This window comes from Sceloporus undulatus, chromosome 4, assembly GCF_019175285.1.
Source record: "Sceloporus undulatus isolate JIND9_A2432 ecotype Alabama chromosome 4, SceUnd_v1.1, whole genome shotgun sequence".
In the NCBI taxonomy this organism is placed as follows: Eukaryota; Metazoa; Chordata; class Lepidosauria; order Squamata; family Phrynosomatidae; genus Sceloporus; species Sceloporus undulatus.
This window is the reverse complement of record NC_056525.1, coordinates 122,755,423-122,781,177: the sequence shown is the minus strand read 5'-3', so window position 1 is coordinate 122,781,177 and position 25,755 is coordinate 122,755,423. Positions and strand designations below refer to the sequence as shown.

General features: G+C 41.1%; 1 protein-coding gene across 4 annotated transcripts in view; it reads right to left on the bottom strand.

The window, feature by feature from the left end:
* The window catches only part of ACBD6 (acyl-CoA binding domain containing 6), a 210,718-nt gene that overhangs the window by 115,256 nt on the left and 69,707 nt on the right, over positions 1-25,755 (bottom strand). For all 4 annotated transcript variants that reach the window (XM_042465765.1, XM_042465766.1, XM_042465767.1 and 1 more), the window contains 2 exons: positions 16,055-16,119; positions 14,195-14,291 (listed from right to left, as the gene is read on the bottom strand). In XM_042465765.1, coding sequence (XP_042321699.1) covers positions 14,195-14,291; positions 16,055-16,119 — 162 coding nt within the window. The remainder of the gene's footprint in view (positions 1-14,194; positions 14,292-16,054; positions 16,120-25,755) is intronic.

The window sequence follows — 25,755 nt, the reverse complement described above, 5'->3', positions numbered from 1 at the left end:
CAGGAAAGCGAAGCCTTACCATCTCCCATCAGTGATCCAAGATAGCACATCCTTGTTTTTCTCTCCTCAGCAGGTACTCCCAGAGGTTTTTGAAAGTTTAAGTTGAGAGCATTTAGCTTTCTCATTCTCCTCCCCACACTAGGAGTGGGACAAGAGAGTTGAATTAATTGCTGGGGCTAAATACCATAAAAACACCAGATCCCATCTAATCTCCCTGGCTGGTACTTGAATGGGAGACAGCCAACAAATACCAGGTGCTGTAGGTTATATTTCAGAGGAAAGAACTGGCAAACCCACCTCTGAGTATTCCTTACGTAACGAAACCGTGAGACCCAACATAGCGTAGTGGTTCAAATGTTGGACACTGAGAGTTGTTTTTGTGGTTAACTGCTCTCAAGTCAATCCAGACTCATGGAGACCTCACGGATGAGACATCTCCAAGTCTCTCTATCTTTCACTGCTCTACTTAGATCCTGTAAATTCATGCCCATGAGCCCCTGAATAGAGTCCATCCATCTAGCATGCAGTCTTCCTCTATTTCTATATTCCTCTACCTTTCCTAGCATTGTTGCCTTTTCCAATGAGTCATTCCTTCTCAAGATGGGACCAAAGTACGACAACCTCAACTTTATCACCTTGGCTTCCAGGGAGATTTCCGGCTTGATCTGTTCTAGGACCCATTTGTTTATCTTTGTGGCTGTCCACAGTATCCTCAGCATTTTTCTCCAGCACGATGTGCTGAATTAATTTTCCTCCAGGGTTCAAATCCCTGCTCAGTCATGGAAACCAACTGGGCGACCCTGCACAAGTTACATTCTCTCATCTCAGAGGAAGACAATGACAAACCCCTTCTCAACAAATCTTGCCAAGAAAACCATGTGATAATATTACCTTAGGGATAACATAAGTTGGAAATGAGTTAAAGGCACGAAACAATAAGAAAAAACTATGACATTCATGGGGTTGTCTTAAACTGGCAGACAACTTGATGGTGCGTGAGCACACACACACAAACACACAGTTTTAGTTTAGTTTAATATATTCTTTTAAAACAAGTTTAAAAGACTAGGGCTGTGACACTACATTCCTCAAAATCACACCAGCATGATTTGCATATTATACATATTATTTTCTAAGTATGTAAAACGTGTAGTAAATTCCAAAAAGATCAAACAAGATTAAATAACATTGTATTGATATAATAGCAACATTAACAACCATAACGAATGTTAACTAAAACAGGTAACAGTCTGACTACCACTAAAGCAATGATAAAATAATAAATAAAATATTACCAAACTGAGTTAATAAGGCACCCTTATATTTGGGTTATCTGAATATTAATAAAGCCTCTATATCATTTATTTATTTATTTTCTTGGGATTCCCTTGGCTCTTACATGTTAGGTGAAAACTGCCTCTGTGCTGACTGATCAAGCTGTTGTTGCAAGTACTCTACAGAACACACACACACACACACACACACACACACACACACAAGAAACGAAAGGCTATTGCATAACACTGTACAATGCAGTCCTCTTCTGGCTATGTTATGTATAAAAGCTGGCATGGAAGACTATCTTGAAGGGTGGTGGACTCTCCTTTGCTGGAGATTTCTAAGCAGGGGCTGGATTTAGCAAGAATATTTTAGCAATGATTCCTGCACTGGGTTGGGATAACGGATCCTTTGGATCTCTTCCAAACTATGAGTTAGACATGAGATCTCAATGTCCCCAAACCCTAAAGTATTCAAAGAAATTTGTTTCTGACACGTATGGAAAGTGCAAATAAAAATTTCTGGAAAAACAATGAAATACTGTTTGAACAATTTTAAAACTCTGTTATTTATTAATTTAAACATTCCTAAAAATATCTGAACAAGTGGACTGCTATTTGTAAAGGTCATGCTTTGGCTCTTCCTCAGGGAACAAACCTGGTCAGCTGTTAATTGTGTTTGACAGTCACAATTTTATGCCTGAATGGAAGTCTGAAGTTTATATATATATATATATATATATATATATACACACACACATACCGCTATTCCAAAGATCATAGCGGTGAATAGCAAGTAAGCTAATTAGCAAGTAAGCTAATTTGTCCCCAACAGTCTGGGTACTCATTTTAGCGACCTCGGAAGGATGCAAGCCTGAGTCGAGCTTGGGCCCTTTTGCTGGTCTTGAACTCACAACCTTCTGGTTTCGAGTGAATGGCTGCAGTACAGGCATTTAACCACTGTGCCACCAGGGCTCAAGTTGGATAATTGTGTGTACCATAATTACTACTACGTCTCCTTATACCAGCTAAAGCCACTGTCAAGGAGTGAGAGAGGAAACTCTACTTTTGACATCAGATGGTCCAGCGCCACAGTCTCCAAAAATGCAGGAATACAAGTGTATCCATTTCCTTTGTTAAAAGGCAACGGACACAACAATAAAGAGTGTCCCTTTGACAAAACAGCTAATGAGGTGTGTAACAAGAGCAAATTAAGAATCATTCCAAACATTTTCAATCTGTAAATAACAGCACTGAGCTTCATACCACCACATACTGAATGCATAAAAGCAGCATTGCCCTCTATGGGCCTGAACAGACAGGCCAAAATAAAGTTGATTCGGATCACTTTGGAGGGATGCTGTTTAAATGACACATGCATCTTAAGAGGGCCAAAGCTACGCTCTAGTCCTTAGAACTGGAGCATGGCTTGGACGTGGCTTCCGGCTCTTAGGACGCATGCATCATTTAAATAGCATGCTTCCAAAGTGAACCGAAGCAACTTTATTTAGGCCTGTCTGTTCAGGCCCTATAATATCCAGACATTGTTCAAATTTCTTCATAAAATCCCCTCTCTTCATTAAAATGTGCATACATTTCAGAGTTCTTAACACTTTTTACAGAATGCAAGGTAAATATACATCTAAACAATAAATAAATAAATATGTTCAGAAGGTTGCTTCCCTATTATATTCCCCTCTGTGAATTCACTTCTTATGAAAGAAACTGGGGCGCATTACAGACTGCCATAAGGGACATCCTCACAACGTCCTAGGTTTAAAAAGGGATGTCACTTCTTGACGCCCCAAAGCCTAATACGTCCTGAGGACGTACAAGATGGCAGCGCACCATCTACATGGGGGCCGCCATGATGGTGTCACGAACGCGCCACCTCCAAATGAGGCGATGTGGACGTGACGCTGTTGCACCACGCAAGGGCGGTTAGTGCACCCTTTCGTTGGTGCAGGAAGGAGCTCCGAAACGGAGCTCCTTCCTGGTCTTGCGTCGCTGGTGCAGACTTTAGATGGCTGCGCCCAGCGACGCAGAGGAGAAAGGGGCCAAGCGGCCCCGTTCTCCTCTTCCCCGCCGCCGCGGGGTGTCCTTGGGGCTTGAAGCCCCCAGGACACCCCTTTCCAGGCCTCAGGGAAGTGGCCTTTTGCTGCTTCCCCGCGGCCTGGAAAGCGGCGGATCGGGGCCTCAGCGGCTGCCACTCTGGCCACTGAGGCCCCGATCTGGCAGGGAAAGGGGCGGGTGCAGGCCACCGCTTTTTGGCAGTCTGTAACGCCCCTGTAGCTCAGACAAAGACTCTATTAGTATCTGTCAGAAATATCTTGCTGTAATTGTCCTCAACAATCCAACCTGGCTCCAATGAAAAGCCATACCAAGTGACTAGGCAAGAGCCATTACCTGGAATGTTTTCAAAAACAATGAGGAGTCATACATTTCCCGCAATTTATTCATTTAAGAGGAAGCTATCCAAAATGCTTAAATTCCATATCACTACAGGCCAAAGTAGATGGATCTGGAGTTGGATTGGGGCTGCGGCAACTGCATGCCATGGCCTCAACCTGCATTGAAGCTGGCCAAAAAAGGAGCAGCAAAGAGCCTTTTCTGCCAACAAAAAGCTGGCTTTTCCCACACCACCGCAGCTGGGAACCAGCTTTAAGGCACTCTGGTGGTGTGTGGCATATAAATGCCATGCCTACAGAGCACCCGGAAGCCGGCCCCATGTGTAAATGGCCAGGGCAGCTTCAGGATGTGCGGCGTATAAATGCTGCACTCCAAATCCACCTGGATGGCGGTGCAAAAGGGCCGTTTGTTTCAGCCCAACATGACTATTATTCTGAAAAACAGCCTCATTAAAAAAAAACACCATACATACAACTTTCCTCCAAATCAATGGCCCCATACAGACAGGCCAAAATAAAGCTGCTTTGGGTCACATTGGAAGTATGCTATTTAAATGATGCATGCGTGCAATGCTCCAGTCCTTAGGATTAGCATTGTTGTTGTTATTTGCTGTCAACGCAGTATTCACTTAAAATAAACCTTGCTCAGGTCTTGCAATCTCAGGGGTATGGCTTCTTCAATCTTAGGTCTTAGGTGGAGCTTTCTGCAACTGGCTTCATTTCCTGAGGGGGCTACAGCAAGAGCTTTTATTAGAGTTCTCCCTCTTTACATAGATGCTGCAGTATGTTTTTTCTGCCTTAAGAATACAGTTTAATTATCAGAGAAAACATAACATGCATTCAGGCCTTTAAGAGAGCCTTTCCTCCAAAATATAATCACGAAAGTGGTACATGAAAATAAGCAAAAAAAAAATCTGAACAAAAGCATTTTAAGGGTTTGAAAATAGTTTGATTTTTGGTTATTTTTAAAGCCAGTTTCTCAAAAATGTATAAATACTGGAACCTGCCTTAAGTCCCAAACAGGGGGAAAAGGTGGGATGATGACGACAATAATATGAGAACCTCAACAACAAAATTTCAAATAATTTCAAATAAAAATAATGTAAACTAGTAACAAGAATAAAGAATAAACACTTAGGAAAGGTTCCATATTGTGTCCCTGAGAAAAACAAACAGACAGGCACCCACAAGCATGTCAGTTGAAACTTCATAAGCTTTTTTGGCAATATTTTATTTCAATCAACTGCTACAATGAAGACAACTGCCATGTCATAAATAAACGTTAAGAGTCCATAAATTTAAAAAGACATAAAATCAAAGGGAAAAAACAGACAGCCTATAAATACATGCAATGCATATGCAGAACGCATTATATAAACTCACTTCATTCTTTTCTCAATATATTTGGGACTCAAAAAGATCTCTCAACAGCTGGGCAGTACTATCAGACTTTCTTGGTTTTACTGCAATTTGTAATTGTGGCAGAGGCAAAATGCCTACCACTTGTCAAAATTATTCAGCTTATTGGACGTAAAAGAATAAAGAAAATACTGCAGTTACAATACACTGTGGCACACAGTATATGTGCCAGTTTTACTTTCCAGAATGAGAAATGACTACAAGGAAACTAAGGCCCGTTCCAGACAGGTGCTATGAGGCGCCGTCGTGACATGCGAGGGGCGGCACTTTTACGCATGTGACAAGGGCGTCAAAATGGTGGAGCCCTGTGCACATGGGTGCCACCATTTTGACGTAACGGATGGCTAGCATCCTCACGTCCCAGTGTCATTGTGATGCTGCGAGTGTGCCATTGGCGCACTGCGGCATCACAATAGCGCTGCAAGAAGAACCCACTTTTTGCGGGTTCTTTTTGCTCCACGGTCTGGAGGCTGCGGCTTCCCTGCGGAGCAAACTAGGGCGCCAGGAGACCACCCTTTTCGGGCAGTCTGTATCCCACCTAATACAGCATATTCTTTACAAAGGGGAATTGCTAGGTGCTTATTTATATAAAACTGAAACATCAAAAATTCTGGTAACACCTACAATTTAAGTTTTCATTCACTTAATTGATAAATGAACTGGCATTGATAATTATAATGAACTGGTATTAAAGACATACCTTGGCACAGTTTATACAGAAAGGGAATAACCTGCAGAACCAGTTAGGTTTTGCCAGTTTATTAAGGCCAGGTAAAAACAATAAAAAAGAAGGAACTATCAACATCAGCAAAACAAAGAAAATTGTTTTGTCTCTTCCAGTTCACTATTCTGTCAAGCAGATAAAAAAAAATCACATTCAGAAAAAGAATTGAGAATATGAAACCAAGATTAGGGATAGCAATGACAGTATACTCTACATATCATATACAAAAGTCTGCTGGTTACATCACTTTTATAAATAATTGGGGGAACAAATATTGAACACATTATCTTTAACATTTTATATAATTCTGAAAAAAAATTCCACAATGCATATTTTTTTCAAATTTTCAATTCTTTTCTGAGGGAAAGAGGCTTTGAAAGCGTCTGGATTTTTTTCTAAATTTTTCCAGATTTTTCTGTCCTTCGTATCTGTAACCATACAAAATTCTCAAAAGTGCATTCGGGAACCTTGGAGGGAAAGGTTCATTTTTGTGCAAGTCCTCTCCACTTTTAAATCAAGTTGTGTTAAGTCTTAGACTAGCAGCACCATATAAATGTGAACGAATAAAAAGAAAACCATACACATATAAATCTATTAATGAAAGATAAGAACAAATTTTCAGCAGAGATTTTATTAAAATCTATCATTAGATAGATAAAAGTCATTTAAACATAATTCAAGAAAACCTCATGGTAAGTTTACATTAGGGTCACCATAAGTCAGAAATGACTTGAAAGCACACAACAAACGTCTCGGGATATTATAGTTTGTACATAACAGCATAATCTCATGGATAGGTTAAAAAAAGAAAATTAAGCACAGTTTAAGTAAAAATAAATTAAAAGCCTCAGTTCAAAAGAATTTAGACAACTGGGCAGCCAATTTACAAAAACATCAAAAAATTAAACTGTGTGTTAAGATTTATTCTACCAAATTTTAAGAGCATATCATATTCCTGCTTTAAATTAACAGAATATGTCATCTATCATGCCAAGGCAACAGTTTACATTATGAAGATCACTGTTGTTTGCTTTAAGGAATATTATCAACCTTTTACATTAAAAAAGAATACATAAAGGGAGGAGTTACCTTGTTTTACAAATGATGTATCATTACTTATGACATTCATGTTGTTGCAAAATAAAGATAGAGGGCAGGATATAAAAGAAGCCGTAGATTAAATTAGGCCATGACCTAACATATTTTTCCTTTGTTCTCCTTGCAACCTCAGACCGTAATCCTGACCAAACCTCTCTATTTCTTCTCTTGACTGTGGTTGATGGCTCACTGGACAGATTAACAAGGTGGCATCTGTTTGCATGACCAAACTAAAAAGACATGTGGTCTATGGTTTTACTAGCAAACCACAGTTTTCTTAATATATTGTATCTACTTAATGTCTTCCAGTAGCTGATTCCTCTGTCAAATGCTGATTTTTCATTTCAGAGAAATTGCATTTATCTTTTATACATTTAATATTGAAAATTGATGACCCTTCCATAAAAACTTTGATATCTCCATATCTTAACATACAGTTTTTAACTCAACATATCATTGTAAAAACAAAAATACCTGAGTGAGACCTGAAGTACAGTATAGACCATAACATTTAATTTGTTTAAATTAAGATATGACTACAGATTTAACTATACATGTCAGTTTTTAAATTATTTTAAGGGACAGGAGCAAACTGAAAAGTTTCCAAATGGAAAGATCAGCTGACACTGTGATGGCAGTCTGTGAAGCTGATCTTGAATTTAAGGCTGATCTTGTATTTAAGGCTTTTCCAAGCAGCCAACATGTAACAGCCTAAGAATATTATGATACTTTGGGGATTTGTTTGGGAGGCACTGTGCACTGAATTAACTCAATGTACACCTACCCTGAGTGCCATTTGATGGCAGAAAGGCGTAACATAAATAAAAAGGAAATAAGTAAGATAATAATATTTACTCCATGAACATTTCTTGCTGTTCAGATGCTATACATGACTAACAAGTGTTTTCAGCAAGGAAAGCCATATTTAAAGGTAGGAACCTGATTTCTTCAGTATTAATTTTTCCATTTCACAGGTTCAGTTGAGAGAAATTATGAAATTATTTCTCTTTCAAATTTGGAACATTTTTCAACAGCAACATACATTTGGTCTTAAACTGCCTGAAATTGCTAGTTGACTATTTGATTAAGCACTGCCCTCTAGAGGCTAATCTACAGGGAAAGGAAATCTTTCCCAATAGAAAATTTATATTCTAGGCCTACTTTGTGTTGAATCAGATTATTTTTTGTCTCCACTTTTCTTTCTTCCAGGTCTGTCTAGTTTTTAGGAACACACTGGATGCTCTCAAGCGTTCCCCTCCTTATCACCATGTACTACAAATTGAGTCATGTGTGTTTTACTTGAAACTCATAGCACTTTTTAACAATCTCCCATTAAAACAGAAATGTACCAACAGAACCAGTGATGGCGAACCTATGGCACGTGTGCCACAGGTGGCACTCAGAGCCCTCTCTGTGGGCACACGCACCATCGTCCCAACACAGACTTCACTAGAGTTTGTCATCAGAAATCCAGAGGGACATGGCACTTTGCAATAAATAAGTGGAGTTTGGGTTGCAGTTTGGGCACTCGGTCGCTAAAAGTTTCTCCACCACTGAACAGAACTATCAAATGCACAGCAGCAATTACCTAAAGATATATCCTACCTCTACAAAGCTAATCCAGTAATAACTTTTTGCAATCTAGAAAAAGTAGAGTACGCAGCCACACGTACAACAAGAAGCCGTGAAAACAGTAAAACTGAACTATCAATGTGAAGTCAAAGGCTTTCATGAACTATCAACTGTGTAAATTTTGGAGGGGCTGGCAGATAAGTTCCATATAACCCAGTAAGAATCATGCAGCTTCTAGATGGTGTTGGATTGTAACCCCAAACATTCTCCATCATTTGCGATGTAAATTAAGGCTGCTGGGACTTTGAGTCCAAAAACACATAAATTCTACCCCCGATCTAAGACAACAAATTGGTCAGAAAGGTGCCTCTAGATTAGAAACTCACAAGCAGGGCATAAGTGATGAATAGCAGTTGAATATGCAGAGACAATATGTTGAGGCCACAAACATTGCTTGTGAGGTTCTTGAGGCCAATAGGCTGGCTGTTTTGAGTAACAGATGTTAGACTAGATAGGCCTTTAGCCAGATCAAGCAAAGCAGTGGCTACATTCTTAGAATTCTCAGAAGACTAAGAGAAAACAAGCTGATTTCTATATGAACTCTTTATTTGGTGAAAAGACCATTTTTAACACCCTGCATTAATTTCTGAATCAAAATTTTAAGCTGATGATTGCTACCAGAGGACTATGAAAAAAATGAATGTTTTCTGCACTAGTGGAATGAGAGCTCCCTCTTGTGGCCCAAGGGCTTAGCTCATTTATATCTGTAAACTGCAAGGAAAATAAGAAGTCACCAAAGAAGATGAAACCTGTGACAGGTAGGCATTGAGCAAAGTAACAGTGGACATTTTGAGCTAAGATGCGTCTTGGCCATGGCAAACAAAAATGACAGGTGGAGGGGAAGCAGAGCCAAAGTTAAAAATGGGTGTCTATAATGCATGCATTTCATTTAAGCACCATCGCTACCTCTTAGAAAAACAAAACAATCCTACTTCCATGGAGGACTAAATGTCCTTTTGTTATTTCTGCGCCCCATTTTTTATTCTTGGGCTTCAGGTCTGCCAGATGCCTCAGCAACCATATCAGAAGATTAAAAAGCAAAAGGCAAGCTTAAGCCCTGTCTCTTAAGATGCTGCTCAAGCATTGCCAGGTCATATTGCACAATGCTTTTTTCTTTACTCAGAAGAAAAGCACAAAAAACCCAGCAAACTGAGAAGGAAAACATACTGGTAAATACATTAACACTGTAAAATAGTTAAGCAGCACAATATAAAAAATATTTCTTGGTTTAGTTCTTGTCAAATTCCCAAGCAGGGTGACCAGGTACACCTTGCCAAAAAACTGAACCTGCAACACCAACCTATGTACTATTTATTACTCTTATTTATTTCATGGATTGATACCCCACCTTTCTCTGACAATGGAATTCAAGGCAGGTGACAATAATGATAAACGATAGAAGTAAAAACATTGATTTCAAAATAGATTTTTGTGGGTTTCTGGGGCTATGTGGTCATGTTCTAGAAGTGTTTCTTCCTGACGTTTCGCCAGCAAGAAAAAGAAACACATCTAGAACATGGCCACATAGCCCGAAAAACCCACAAAAATCTTTGGATCCCGGTCATGAAAGCCTTTGACTTCACATTGATTAAAAAAGTTAAAAAGGGCAGGTTTGCCTGTAAATCTTTTACTAATTTGTATGTATACATGCAAACCTGGAAAGCAGATTTTAAATTTCATAGAAATGTCATAAAGCTAAACCAATTTCTTATTAAAAAAACCTTCAAAATTCTCAATCTGTATTGCAAATTAGTACTGTATTGTCATTATTAGAAAAAAGGTGCTCATCTCCGTTACTAAGCTGAGGGAGCCAACATTGTCAAAGACAGCTCTGTGGCCATGTGGCCAGTATGACTGCACAGAACGCTGTTACCTTCCCACCAAATATTTTTATCTACTTGCAATTTAACATGCTTTCAAATGGCTAGGTTGGCAGAAGCTGGGACTAATGACGGGAGCTTACACCATCACATGGTGCATGAGTCTCAAACTGCTGACCTTGCGATCGTCAAAGTCAGCATCTTGACTGCTAAGCCATCATGTCCCACATGATTATTAGTATTAGTATTCTATTCAATTAATTTCAGAAATACGAGAAACTGTGGGGGGCACCATCATTAAAATGGCTAAAATAGAGGGGGGCAGGTGAGATTACATAAGGAATTCAAGATCAGCCAGTCTCCCATTTGCAATATGTCTCACAATCAAACTATTCCAGTAGAGTAGGAACAGTCCCAGTTCATCCTATGTCATTGCACTTTTTCAGCTGCTTCAAAAATGTCCAAGAACCTAAACAGACAGGCCAAAATAAAGCTGCTTTGGGTCACTTTGGAGGTATGCTGTTTAAATGACGTATGCATCTTAAGAAGCCAGAAGCTGTGCCAAAGCTGCACTCCAGCTCTTAAGACTGGAGCATGGCTTTTGGACTCTTTGGACACATGCATCATTTAAATAGCAAACCTCCAAAGTGACTCGAAGCAGCCTTATTTTGGCCTGTCTGTTTGGGTCCCAAGTTTCTCCCTGCTCCTCAAATTTCCTTCCTTTTGTCCTCAGCTTACTTCATCTATGCACACTGAGTTCAAAGTGAAAGCAGTTTGCATTCAATTAATTCAGGAGAGGAGAAGAGGAGAAACGTGCCCTTCCAAGTAGGCTCAGGCCAAAGCAAACAGCTGCAGCATTCCCTAGCTTGTGTGTTCTTCCTCATAACTTCTGCCACCACCATGACCACACCCTAAAGCAGCCAGGCAAACCTGTCCTGTTTTTCATTTAGGAAATGTTGGATGGTAAGATGTCTGCTCCTGAATAATTCAGACTGACTCTGCACACTTACTCAGAAATAAATTCCAGTGAATTCAGAGGTGATTATTCTCTGGAAAGTCTGCTTAACATTCAAACCTAAGTAGTCTAAAAACACATATTGACAGTCTTCATGCAAGTTAGATATTGCAAACTACTTTCATAATTGGGAGCTGTAATTGCAGGAGACAACAAAAATGAAGCTACTAAGGAATTAAAGAAAGTGGGTCCCTCCATTAATGCCCTATTGCTCTAATCAAGGGCTATTGACAATACCCACCCCCTGCAAAGCTTACACTAGGCACACCAAGAGTACCCACTAGCCCCCTTTCTGCTTGTTGGATCAGAGGCTCTTGATAAGAGCCTCTTGTTTGCACAGACATGGATGGCAAGTGTTCAGTGCTTGGGACTTTAATTGGAGCCTGGGCCACCAGAGCTTGTAATTTGCCCCATCAGCACTTGGGGCCTGGTGTGCACAGGCCCCACCCCCTCCACCGCAGCCAATGGGCGTGCATTTTTCTCCTCCAAAATTCCTAGCCATTGCTGCACTGGAGTCCTTTGAAAAGAGAAGGAACACTATTACAAACACAGACCATCTCTCATTTCATTTCAGCATATGGGCTTTTGTTAGTAAGCTAAGGAGCGAAACAGACTGCCCCAAAAGGGTGGCTTGAAGCTGCCCCTGAGAAAGCCAGATGGGGGCCATGGCAACCACACGGTGTGGCCCCCATCCACCTTTTTGCCAGCTCAAAAAGAAGCAACAAACACCCACTCCTTTTTGCACCGGCAAAATGCTGGCTTTACTCACCACTGCAGGCAAAAGCCGGCTTTTGGGTACTCTGGCAGCACATGGCACCAGAATACCCAGAAGCTGGCCTATGTGTGGGCAGCCGGGCAGTGTGAAGCTGCCCAGATAGTGGTGCAATGGGTCAGTCTGCTTCGCCCTTAATTCTCTTTGATTTATGAAACCAAATGCCCTTCTATCTCCCCATTATCCTCACCTATCCTGGAAGGTGATCCTATTTCCCAGTGGAGTTCAAAAAAAGAATTCCAAGTCTGCCTTGCTCTAACTAGGAGGAGGAGATAGTTCAGTGATAAGCAAGCCCTGGCAATTCCACTGGTTAGTGTATTTTCAGAGACCTGACTTACTTTTATTCAGATTTGTCAGAGGTACACAAGAACATCTTTACGATTGGCCCATGGAATCAAATAGTATAACCAATAGCCCTTTCCTAAGTAACTATTGCTATTGCTATTATGAAAGCAACGGGGTGGAGAAAAAACAGAAGAATTGAGGCTGCACTGGTGTTAGAGGCAGCAGTGGAATCACTGCTTCAGATGGCTATGTCTATGAGCAGAAAACCTTCCTATCCCCAGTCTACAGTTTACCAGTACTTCCTATTCAAATTTGACAGCAACCTGAGACATAACAAAATTTTCAAATGATTTAATTTGGAATTACAGTAATCACAAAGAAACAAAGTTAACTGTAAAGAAAAAATGATCAAACAAAACCACAAGGACTGACATTCTTACATATATTGGTATGCAAAGAGATCTTCTTTCACTTTTGAAACTGAGTGAAAAAAGTGTAACATAAGCTTTCGTAGGCTTGATCTATTTTCTCCATACATCTGAAGACTATGAAAGTCTACGAAAGCTTATAGGTAATTGAGTAAAAGATCCTTTTGTGTACTGCTATTCCAGCCTAACATGGCAATGTCTCTGAGTTCTTAGATATAGTTAATCTTCAATGTAGTTAAACTACATATTGCCTTAATAACATTAGGAAATATATAGTAGGGCCTTGGTATCCACTGGGGTTTGGTTCCAGGACCCCCAAAGAATACCAAAATCTGTTGATGCTTAAGTCCTATTACAATTGCACAGTAAAATGGTTTCTATTATATAAAATGGCAAAATCAAGCTTTGCTTTTTGGAATTTCCTTTGCATATTTTCAAGCCATGGTTGGTTGATTCTGCGAATGCAGAATCTGTTGATACAGAGGGCCAACTATATTCAATAGTGAAGCACTACTGTTTAAAATGTCTGCCCTGTGTGAAGTGCTTTGAAAGTCCCTGCTAAAATTACAGCAAGCAGAATCAAAGATTTGGCACTTAAGACAGATAAGAGGACTTTCACAGTTGGATATGACTGGCTGATACATTTCAGAATTGATAATCCAGAGGTGAGAATTTCCCACAACCAAGTAATATTGTACTTCCTAGCTGCCTAACTTCTAAAAAGGCAACCCTCTAATAGTTTCAAACTCAATTATTATCAGGCCAAGACTTTGCAATCTGTGATTCACCAAACAGAATATAGTCAACAAGTCATAGGCAGCCACCCTCCAGGAATAGGATAAGCCTTCCTGGCAGAAGGTAAAGACAAGACGGCTGCTGAGTCCCTGGTAAACTACAGGATATGGCTACTGAGCTATGTTCAGTTTGTTCAATCCCAAATTGTCCAGGCCCTTCTATATTTGGAGGGTGGGGATACAGCACTGTGGAGCATTAATAATGAGCAATGTTTATAGGCAAGAACAGTATCAACTGCAAAGATCAGCAAGACTTTGACACCTTTTCAAAAAATATACATCTCTTCACTTCTAGGATTAAAATCTAGAATTAAAATTATTTCAGAGTGTGTGAACAACTTTCTCATGTATATTGGGCGAGGAGAATCTATGGCCCTCTAACATGTTATTATATCCCAGCCCCCACAGCCAGCATTGCCAATGATTAGGGAGTACAAAACCTCTGATTCACCATCCCAAGATATGCCACGGGTATACAGCACTGTCATTCCATTGATGGAATGTTTCAATCAGTTTCATTACCTGTGGATTCCAAGTGGGGTCCAGTTTCTTCACAGTAGCTATATAGTCTCTCATTGCCTGCTCAGTACTTGTATCACCCAGTGCTTTCCAAGCTTCCCTGAATGGGAGGGAAAAACAACCACTACTCAGTAGAAACTAACATATGTAGTAGCAAACTCCTCCAGGAGTCTGTTGGTTTTTTAAAATTAATGCTGCATCCTTAATGTGATTATGTACATGCACATTTTGCATCATCATGTTTCTGTTTAGGTTTGAACAGTTGTATGATTTCAGCCTAAATTTATTCTCTTACAACATAGTGGATAGATAAAAGTGTGGAGCATCACATTTCTTTTTATATAATTCCTACTCCCATCCAACTAGTCAACTCTCAAACTAGATTCTAAGATGTCTTGGGGGGGGAAAACTACCAAAGTGACCATGCAGGTATCCAAGACATCCCAGGTGACAATCTTATAAAAACTTCCTTAACTCCTCTTTAAAGTAGGAGAGTTTAAGAAGCAGTTTGATGGCTTGACCAAAGGGAGCTGCTGATATGATTAATATAGGGATGTGCTAAGAACAGAGCACCATTTTCCTACTAGGTTCTTCTCCAGTTCAGTGGTGTCACTAAGAGGGCCCAGGGATGCAGACCGCACCAGGTGACACCCTAAGGGGGGTAGGCAACACCTTTCCTCCTCAAAACCTACCTTTTGGCAGAAACGGGCTGTGGCATTCATCTGCTTCCCTTTCATGTGCTTTAAGAGAAGGTAGGAGTGGGGTGAAGCTCAGTGGGAAGAGAAAGGAGAGGGTCCAGAATTTTTTAAAAGTAAAATTTCATTTTTTAAAAAAAATTAATTTATTTTTTAAATCTTTTAAAATTTTCTTTAAAACATCACATTTTAACCAAATCTTCACTACAGTGGTGCCTCGGGTTACGAAATTAATTCGTAACGCGGCCGCTTTCGTAACCTGAAAAGCCTTCGTAAGCCGAATTGCCATAGGCGCTAATGGGGAAAAGCCGCGATTCCGTGCGAAAAAGCCAAAAAAAGCACCAAAAGTTTTTTCGTAACCCGAAAAAACATTCGTAACCCGAAACAATAATTCCCTATGGGATTTTTTCGTATCCCGAAAATTTCGTAACCTGGGTATTTCGTATCCCGAGGTACCACTGTATATATATGTGATGATATTGTAATTTGAAGGTATAATTTTAATTTTGCTAGTTTTGTCACACTTATTACCATGACATTCAGTGGTATATGGGAATTATGATTTATGAGTAACATTAGTGCAAAAAAGCAGCACTAAGGATTCTGTATGGTGGGAGGAGGCCAATGGAAGGGTGACACCATGAGTTACCGCATTGGGTGACACCAACTCTAGGGATGCCACTGCTTCAGTTCAGAATGTAAAACAGATATTCACACATGCATGGCTAATGAGTTTTTGAATATTCCCTATAAATGCTCCATAGTGTGAACCTGCAGGACACAGCACAAGGAAGCTTCCAAAACCATTTCAGGAACAGAGTGGGACAATCCCTGAACCTGCCTAAACAGGGCTGGAGATATTACATAACCCAAATGAACAAAGCTTATGCTTTGTTATATGTAACAGAAACCAATGTTAGGCAGTTAAAGAGACAGGTTTTCATTTTCCCAAGACATTCTTGCCTTCATAAAATGAAGAACTAATTAAACAGTAACCATTATCTTAATGGAGATTCAGAAGATTTATGTTAAAAACAAATGAGTGGGGACCCCAAAATATAGTTAAACATACTGACTCAAAGACTATTTCAATAACTAATACAAGTTCAATTAACTGTAGGCCACCATTAAAAGAAATCCATGTCAAAAGGAAGGGTTCTTCACTTACCATTTCTGCTTTCCTTCAAAATCAAAAAATCCAGGTTTCGGAGTGTTGCAGCTACCACATTTGACCTAAAGAAAAATGTACAGCTGCAAGTAAGCAATTCTGTAAACATTCAAAGAATCAATGTGATGTTAGAAACAAAGGTTCTGCTTCCTGAGACTATGGCCTGTTACAGACTGGCAAAATAAAGCTGCTTCAGGTCTCTTTGGAGGTATGCTATTTAAATGATGCATGGGTCCTAAGAGTCCGGAGGTCGCGCCAAAGCCACACTCCATTCCTAAGCACTGGAGTGCAGCTTTGGTGCAGCTTCCAGATTCTTAGGGTGCATGCATCATTTAAATAGCATACCTCCAAAGAGACCCGAAGCAGCTTTATTTTGGCAGTCTGTAACAGGCCTATAAAACAATTCTATGTTTTAAGCAAGGTCTTAGGCCATTTTTGCTATAAAAACAGGTTTCATATTATGGGGTCTATATTTGTGAAGTCTCAAAAACTAGAGGAATTCCTTAGAACTGGCCAAGCAATCCCCAAATTTAGTACTAAAATCTCCAGGTATACTTTATAATAACTGAAATAATGCAAATTTAGCAAGATTGTATAATTTATAGGGGTCACAGAATTAAATATCTAGTGCATTCTTGAGACACTGCTTTAATCAGAGTTCATACAGCTCTTTCTGCACAAACTCACAATATAGTTGAACGACCTCTAGCTTTTCCTAATTATTTGCTAAGCAGAGTACCAATCTTTGAATTCATTCATATGAGTATGTCAACAGGAATCACCTTTTCTTGCAAGTCCAGGGCAGAGCTATCAGTTACTGTCAAAGGTGCTGCAAGATCCCTTTCCATACTGATTTTCCAGACCAACACAGCTAAGTCTTTGAATTTATGAAACAGTTTAGCAACTTTCTTTTCAAGCCAGTTAAGTATTCACAGAGGACTCATTTTGTAAAAAGTGAAATGGCAATAAAAATTTATGCAAGCAAGTGTTTCTCTAGTTAAGTAGTACAAGATAAACAGCTCTGGGTTTTCACAGAATGCTCAGTTGTTGCTGTCATCTTTTTAGGTGAGCTGTTCTCTTTTAAATCACAACTTGTAGATACAAAGAACAGTGATGATGAAAAGCATGAATACTGAAATAGGGATAGTGGATTGAAATGAGTCGGCCCCTTTTATTCAATAGAAGTACTATTGCCCACTGATGCAATATTTTATCAACATTTTATGTAAATTATATTACTTGCATGATTAACTAGCAAGGAGGTAATGGTGCGGTACAGACCGCCAACAAGCAGCGTACCAGTGCTGGTATTAGGGTTAGGGAGTGCGCACCATGTACACGCTCCCTAACTCTAGTACGTGCCAGTGGCGCGATAATGGCAGCACCCTGTGTTCATGGGCGCTGCCATTATGACATTGTGCATATGCCACGCCCAAACAGTGAGCTGCGGGCATGACGTCTTCGTGCCACCCCAGGCCGGTTATGGCGACCTGGATGCAGGGCGAGAAGGAGCTCTAAAACAGAGCTCCTGGGCGCGTGCCTCGTTCCCACAGCCACCAAAGTGGCCCCTTTCTCCCATGGCTCTGGCTTCTGGGGTGTCCAGGGGCATGAAGCCCCAAGGACACCCCTTTTCCAGACCACGGGGAAGCGGCATTTTGCCGCTTCTCTGTGGCCTACAAAAGCGCCAGATTGGGGCCTCTGTGCTGCTGGTGAGGCTGCCCTGGCCCCAATCCTCCACAGAAAGGGGCGGTCTGTACCACGCCAATGTTGGCTTGCAAGGTCTTCCCATAAGTCAGTAAGGGGCTCGACAGACCAACCGTTAAGGCCGGCCTGGAGCAGAGTTGGGGCATAGTGTCCACATGACGCATGCCCCTACTTCGCCCCCAGGCCAGTGTGATGCTGTGCGCTGCTGCACATGGTGTGTGCCATCACGGCACTCCTCTGGTGCTGAGTCTACATGACGCAGCACCAAAGGAGCAGGGAAAGTTGTGTGCGGACTGCTACAGCAGCCTTTCCAGGGCAAAAAACAACAACAACAACGACAACAAAAAACAAAACCAGCCACGGCCCTGATCCAGAGCTAAAAGGGGCAGCTGCAGGCCATGGTCTGTCAAGCCCCTAAGTTTTCCTCTTGGAGCATTAACCAAGAAAAGGATCTGTTCAGAAGAAAAAAAAATATTCAGTTTTAATAACAATGATAAACAGAAAAGATTTGTATAATTTTAGACTCAAAGTAGTACTGTCAAGTTCCACATGAAAAAAAATAGTTTGCTTTCCAGAAGACATTATTTATATACGGGAAGCAAGTTTTCTGCATTTAAAAAAAAAAATCATGTGCAAAAGAATAAATTTCCCACACAGAAAATGGCATTTTCCATGCAAAAAAGACTATGTAGTTTCTTTGACACAAAATAGTCAATACAAAAGATCCCAAACAAAAAATTGCCTTCAAAGAGTGTGCTGTATTTTCCCAGACTGGGGAGAAAATTATTAAAAATATTTTTTACTAGCAGGAACAAACTAAACAAAGATTTACATTCCTATACACAACTGTACAATTTCCTTTACCATACCACTTTAAGAACTACTACCATAAGTAAATGAAATTTACAGTATGATCCTATACAGTTCTTATCAGAAATAACTCCCATTCAATTCAATGGAGAGTATGTGCTGCTTTGGATTGCAGCTGCCTTAATCGGTGAGGATACAGGATTGTATTGCTAATCATTATCCTGTTTCATATCTAAAGTTTGTAATGCAGGACCACTAGCCATGGGCTCATTAGACATAAGGCAAGGAAGAGAAAATATGAGGACAGGTCATGGAAACCAAGGTGCCCTCTAGCCATACTACTAGCATTGTTTCCTACTCTTTAATCAAGTATTACAAGAAGTAATTTTACAGAATTTTATATCTGCCTACAGTGAAGAAAGGTGCCTCCCTCTGAGTTGGAATACAACATTATTCCTGGCGCAATATAGAATTATAGTCCTCCTGGCATTTGGTTACACCTAAATTGTGATGCAGAATGCCAAGACATCCTACAAGTCTGTGATAGAATCACAGTTTACTGGCAAGGGAGTGGCTACCAGATGAACAAGTTACTCATATGTGAATTCAGGGGTTCTTGATTTTAAAGATTACTAACTGTCCTGGCTTTAACAGAAGAGAAGGCCTGCAAATGAATTTCCATGTGGACATATAACTCCACGTTTTCAGTAAAAGAGAAAGAATTTTTGTCTCATGATATCCCTGAAGTTATGGAGGTACACAGATCTTGTACAAAGACAAGAGACTTAGAATTGATGTTGACACATTAAAAAAAGAACATTGGTTCTTACCTATGACCGATCAATTTCTAGTAGGTAAGGGTCAAGTATCCTTTAACTTGGGTAGCTCCTCCACTTCTCTCAAACAGGCAGGAGAAAAAAACTTTCAGGTGCCTCCCACATGGTCAGTTGCTAGAACAGCCAGAGACATCCCCCACAAAAAAGCCTCCAGAAAAAAATAGGTAAAAGAATAGTAGTAATGAAGCATACAGAAATTGCCCCCTTGAGGGTGTATATACAAGCACACCTATCCCTACAGGTGGGAGCATACTCAACCATTATCTACTGGAAACAGACCCATAACAGGTAAGAACCAACGCTCCTTTTCCCAGTAGTTAAGAGTGGAGCACCCTGTAACTTGGGATTTACCAGAGATCCTTTGACTAGGATGGGCTGTGCTGCTGTTCGCCCTTGGTTTCAACTACCTGTGGTAACACCGTCCTCTGTAAAACAGCTTTAGATGAGTCCAGACTATCTATCCTGTAATGCTTTATGACAGTGAAGGACTTCCAAGTGGCCACCCTCCAGATCTTTGAAAGAGGAACGTTTATGAAGGGAGTCCCGACATAGGAGCACTTCTAGTGAAGTGCACCATGATACCCTCTGGTACTGGGACCTTCAGAGACTTGTAACAGGTTGCAATGCAGGCCCTGATCCACACACTTAAGGTAGATATTGACACCTTCTTGCTCATGGATTGTAGCTGGAAGGAGACAAATGGGGTGTCTATAAAGAGCAGAAGCTGCTGATCCTCTTCAGATAGATCCAGATAGCCCTGCGCACGTCCAAGATGTACATATCTTCTCCAGATCTTTGAATGGGCATGGACAGGAGGAAGGAAAGATTACCTCCTGGCTCTATGACAAGTAGAGTTCACTGTAGTTGTGAAGGCCATATCCAGATGTAGCACCATGGAGTTGGACCTGATGATGAAGAGTTCTTTACATATGGACAGGGTGCCCATCTCAGATACTCTGGGCACTAAGGTTTCCACTTGCACCACCTGTGGAACACCCTAAAGATGTAGATCTTGTTACTGGATGCTCACCTTGAGGCCAGGATGGCACTCACCATCTTCTTGGAATAGCCATAATCACTCAGCGTGATGTGTGCAATCTCCAAGTGTCAAGCTATAACTCTTCTGGATGGGGACGGTAAACCTGGCCCTGTGTGAGTAGACCCAGGCAGACTGGCAGAGGAATGGATTCCAAGGCCAAATACATGATCTCAGAGAGCCAAGCACTCCTGAGCCACATTACTGCGATCGGAAACACTACTGACCTTTCCATACAGATGTTTCTCATCACCAGAGGAAGCAGGGCTAGCAGGGGAAAGGCGTACAGGAAGCTTGGCATCCATGGTAGAAAGAGATCAAAGCCTTCTGCTCCCTCCACCTGGGAGAATTTTTGCACCTCAAAGTTTGCTGGAGAAATGAATAAATCCACATCCAAGTCACCAAATCTTTCAAATGCAGGCTCCGTTCTTTTTGGTCAATGTCAGTTAGAATCAGCCAATTTCCTCATAAGTTCAGGGCATCCTTCAGATGCTCTGCCACCAGGGACAACAAGTTGCTTTCTGCCCAGCTCAGCAGTTCCTGAGTCTCTGCCACGAGAGACTGTGATATTGTCTTGTCTTGCCTTCACGTGGGCCTTTGTGGAGATGAGGTCTGTCCCAATCAGGTCAATTTTTCCTTCTATGAGACCTTAGAAGGATTGAAGTGCCAAACTAACTGCTCTGAGCTCCAGCCAACTGATGTTGTTGCCAAATTCCTTCTGATCCCATCTGCCCTGTATTATGTGTGGGCCATAGTAGGCTCCTCGACATCTGAGACTGATGTCCATGGATAGCTGCACCATCTACAGATCCCAGATGGGTCTGCCTTTGTGTATGATACACCATGTCCACCAGGTGAAGGAACAGCAGACTAATCAAGGAATCATGATTGTGTGTTTCACCATAATGGAGGTAGAATCCTGGTGTGGTAGTAGGATCCATGCAAAGGCCTAGCATGGAAATATGACCAGGAAAGGCACTCTATCATGGAAATCATCAGGCCCTGAAGCTGCAACAGGATGCTCGAGGACGCACTGTTGCTGACCATGGTTACGTTCTCAATGGTCCACATCCTGTCTTGAGAGGGAAAGACTGCTCTTGGCCTGGTGTCAAGGACAGCCCTGAGATGGTGGATCTTCTGATATGGGGTAAGAAGGCTCTTTCCAAGTTCACATGAAAGCTGTGTGGTCTCAGTGAGGTGAGCACTGACTGTATATCATGCAGGCCTTACTGTAGAGAAGCTCAACGAATCATCCCCAATCTGGAGCAATGGCTTCCAGAAGGAGGTGGTGTTTTCGTGGGTTCTTGGACTTGAGAGAGACAATGAACCTCTCATCAAAGGGTACTCACTCTTCTGTTCCCTGTGTCATCCTGCTGGCTTGTTTTCCTGACCCCTGACTGATTTGGGTTGGGTGGAGGCATTGCATGGACACAGTGTTTTGGAGGGATTTCCCCTCACTGAGCTGTTCATGTGGCTCCTGTGTTGCTGTACGGTTTCCCAAAGCCAGATCATGCATTACCGCCACTGGGAGGGAGGCGGATGGAGGGATTCGCTGGCAAGACTGGAGCAACTTACACCTGCCTCAGGAGCCTTTGCATTGTAAATCCTTCTCTGAATTCCTCCTCATGCTAAGCAGGGGAGAGAAGAAGAGACAAAGTAACAGGAGGGTTTAAATTTAAGGATTCAAGCAAAAAGAAAGGACAGAGTAAAGGAAGCCTCTCTTTTTTATGTCTCTGGAAAGAGATAGACATAAGAAGAAGAAAAAAGAAAAGCTGGAGAAGCTGTAGCAAGAGATTGAAGAGATCAGCAAGACGTGTCCTATCACAGCAATAGACAGGAAAAAGACTGACTTTCTAAACATCTGAAGATTTTCTTCTTCTTGCCTACCAGAGCGAGTGGGAGGAGCTACCAAACCTACAGGATACTCCACCTTTTTCTACTGGGGAAAAAGAAGAAACATGTTAATCAAAGTATCTAGCCTAAAATTCTGATCCAAGAAGCCAACCAGATGACTACAGGAAAACCCATAAGTATGAGTGCAACAGCAGCACACTCTGCTCATGTTCCCAGGAACTGGTATAAAAATGTATATTGCCTCTGATAGTGGAGATAATATATAGCCAGTATATATTAAGAGACTGCTTAATTCTTGCCTGAATTAATGGTCCATACAAGATCTAATACGACTGGTTCATAATTTAGGTATAAATCAGACAATGAGGAATTTATATACACCATGTGTAAAAAGTGGTGTTCTTTCTCAATGAGCCATCTCAAACTTTCTTCTTCCCATGTAAACTTACAAATTGGTGAACAGGCCTTCCAATACAGCTCTTTTTCATTTGCTCTTTTTTTATTCAATAGTAAATAGCCTTGAACAAAAAGAGATGGAACAAAGCCACCTCATTGTTTAGCACAGGGGATAAAGTGATTATGGGAATAGTAAAAGCTAAGGATGAAGTAAGTTTTTACTACCTTGACTAAGAGGCTAAATTGGAAGGTACTTTGAAGGATGCAGACCAAGCATCTGGGACAATATGTTCTGTGAATAACACTCATGGCAAGTGTGGCCCAATGGTTTTCAAATGGCAGTCTAAGCAATCCTAGAGACCTTTGAGAGCTTATCAATTATTCCTCATTGAAACAATGTTTACCGGTGAACAAGTATCCCTAGAAAACAGTTTGTCCCTGCTCTACTCATCTCCCTCTAAAATCTAACCTGCAAGAATGTGTGCTAAGTTATATACATGGAGCACAGGTAAATCACACACACAAAGATTTTTCTCCTGACCTGTTGGGTTTTCTGTTTTCCTCCTCTCTCAACTTTCTTTTGAAAGATGGTGAGATAGATTTCTTCTTTAACTGAATTGTTCAATAATTAGATTAGGATACAGCCTCTATGTATATGTTGATTAAAGTCATTAGTAAACTTTTGTTTAAACTGCAGTCTACTTGTGTTTGTTGTTTTTGAATCAGCCCCAGTAGAGAAGCACAGTTAGACAAAGACACATTTCTGCTACTCTGCTGATTTAAAGCTAGACCCTATAAAGGCTTGGCTTTGACATGTCTGTTTTCTTAACAAAGGCTTATGCCTTAGGAAACTTGAATTGCCCTACATAAACAAAACCAGCTGCTGCTCTGTCTGAACTCCAGGTTTACCCTAAAATACTTTTCCGCTTTTGTACACAGAGATTCCTTGGCAAAACAGAAGACGTTTCATAAAGACTGAAGAGTTAAAGAAACTGTGAATATAGTATCAAGGGGTTTAGCAGACATGTAAACACATGTATTTCTGACTGATTCTTATTCTTCTTTGTATCCTACTCTTTTCCCAAAACTGGGACCCTGAGCAGCTCGCAATATTAAAAGAACAGTACACTCGTCCCTCCACATTCGCTGGGGTCAGGGGCGCAGGACCCAAGTGAATGTAGAAAAACTGCAAATAACAAAAACACTATGTTTTTACCTGAGAGAACACTCTCCAGGAATCTCTAGGTCCTCCAGTTCAACTCTGTGGTCAACATCTGCCAGACACTAACCACAGAACTGCACTGGAGGAGCTACAAATGCCTAGTTGAGTGTTCTCTCTAGGAATCTCTAGGTCCTTCTCTGTGACCCTTGGTTAAAGTTGACCACAGAGTTGTGCTGGAGGACCCAGATACTCCTAGAGAGAACATATTAATTAAATCTGTGAATAACCAAAAGCCACAAATCTGGAGGGACGAGTATTCAATTAAAAACATGCGAAAGTGATACATTAAAATAGAACTAAATTATTACAATATTAAAATAGACTGCTCATTAAAAGAATTAAATACCGCTTAAAAAGATAAGTGTTCAAAACACTTAAAAACAATGCAACAAACCAGCCCATTCTTTAAAGACTCTGTTTTAAAAGCCTGTCTGAATAAAAAGGTCTTAGCCTGCCCAGAGATGGCCAATAAAGAGGGAGCCACCAAGAGACAGCGAGGGCCACTGTTAGAGAAGGAATAATCAGTTCAGAAGTGTGGTAGTTGTGCTCCTCAGTGGGTTTTGGCTGAGTCTTAGATCCAAATCACACTGTGGAAATAGTGGGAACAGTGATGGACCTTGTGGTTTCTTCCAACTCTGATTCTATGATGCCACAGTAAACTACAATTCCCAGAATTCCCTAGCACTGAGCCAGGGCAGTTAAAGCAGTCTCAAACTGGATTATTTCTGCAGTGTGTTCTGGACCTAGGTCTTCATCATCTACTGAAACGAAACTCTAGAACATGTATCTGAACCGAGCACAAGTTCTTGTTTATATCCTCTTTTCCAATTTATTTCTTCCTCTGTTGGTTGTTGCATCCAACTTTTGCCTCCCTTAATTGGATGTAAGATTGTAAATTCCATGAAGCAATGCTCTTCCCATTTCTTTCTCCATACAGTATCAGGCATCGTACAATGGCATATTAGGCTTCTCAGGGAAATACAGGAGGGGGTCAGAACCAGACCAAGAGCTACATCCAGTGTTGTGCAAACAGATACCTACTAGCACAACAGCCTCCCCTTCTCCCCGGATCTGAATTCCACCTTAGGTTTGGAGTTGACCCATCCTCTCCTCTTCTGCATGAAACTTCTGAATAATAATGGAAAGGCTATGGAACAGATTCTAGTTAGTCTGGAAAATCTGCATGCAAAGGGATCTTGTAGCACCTTTGAGTTGGTTGCATGAGCTTTGATAGGCTTGAGCCTCCTTCCCAGGATGTGAGAAGTGGAGTGAAGAATCCAGAGACAGAGCTTTGGTAGACTTGAGCCTCCTTCCTCAGATGAAGGAGGTCAAATAGAGAGTCAGGTGCATGAGGTACACAGATGCATGAGTGGAGAGTCCAGAAACATACCTGTGGTCTTGAACAAGTTCAAGAAGGGCCCTAGGGTCTGTCTCTGGATTCTCCAATCCGGCACATCCACCTAAGGAAGGAGTTACAAGTCAACAAAGCTCTGTCTCTGGACTCTCTGCTCCATCTCCTGCATCTGAGGAAGGAGGCTCAAGTCAACCAAAGCTCATGCTGCCAGCATGGTCTGTCTGCACTGGTGGCACAGTAAATGCCTGTACTGCAGCCACTCACTCACAAACCACAAGGTTGTGAGTTCAATCCCAGCCAGGGGCTCAAGCTGGACTCAGCCTGGCATCCTTCTGAGGTCTCTAAAATGAGTATCAAGCTTGTTGGGGGCAATTAGCTTACACATTGTAAACCGCTTAGGGAATTCTTAAGTACACAGATAAATGGTATAGAAACGTACTTGCTATTGCTATTGTTACTGCACTGTAACAGAATGCCAGGGGTCTTGTA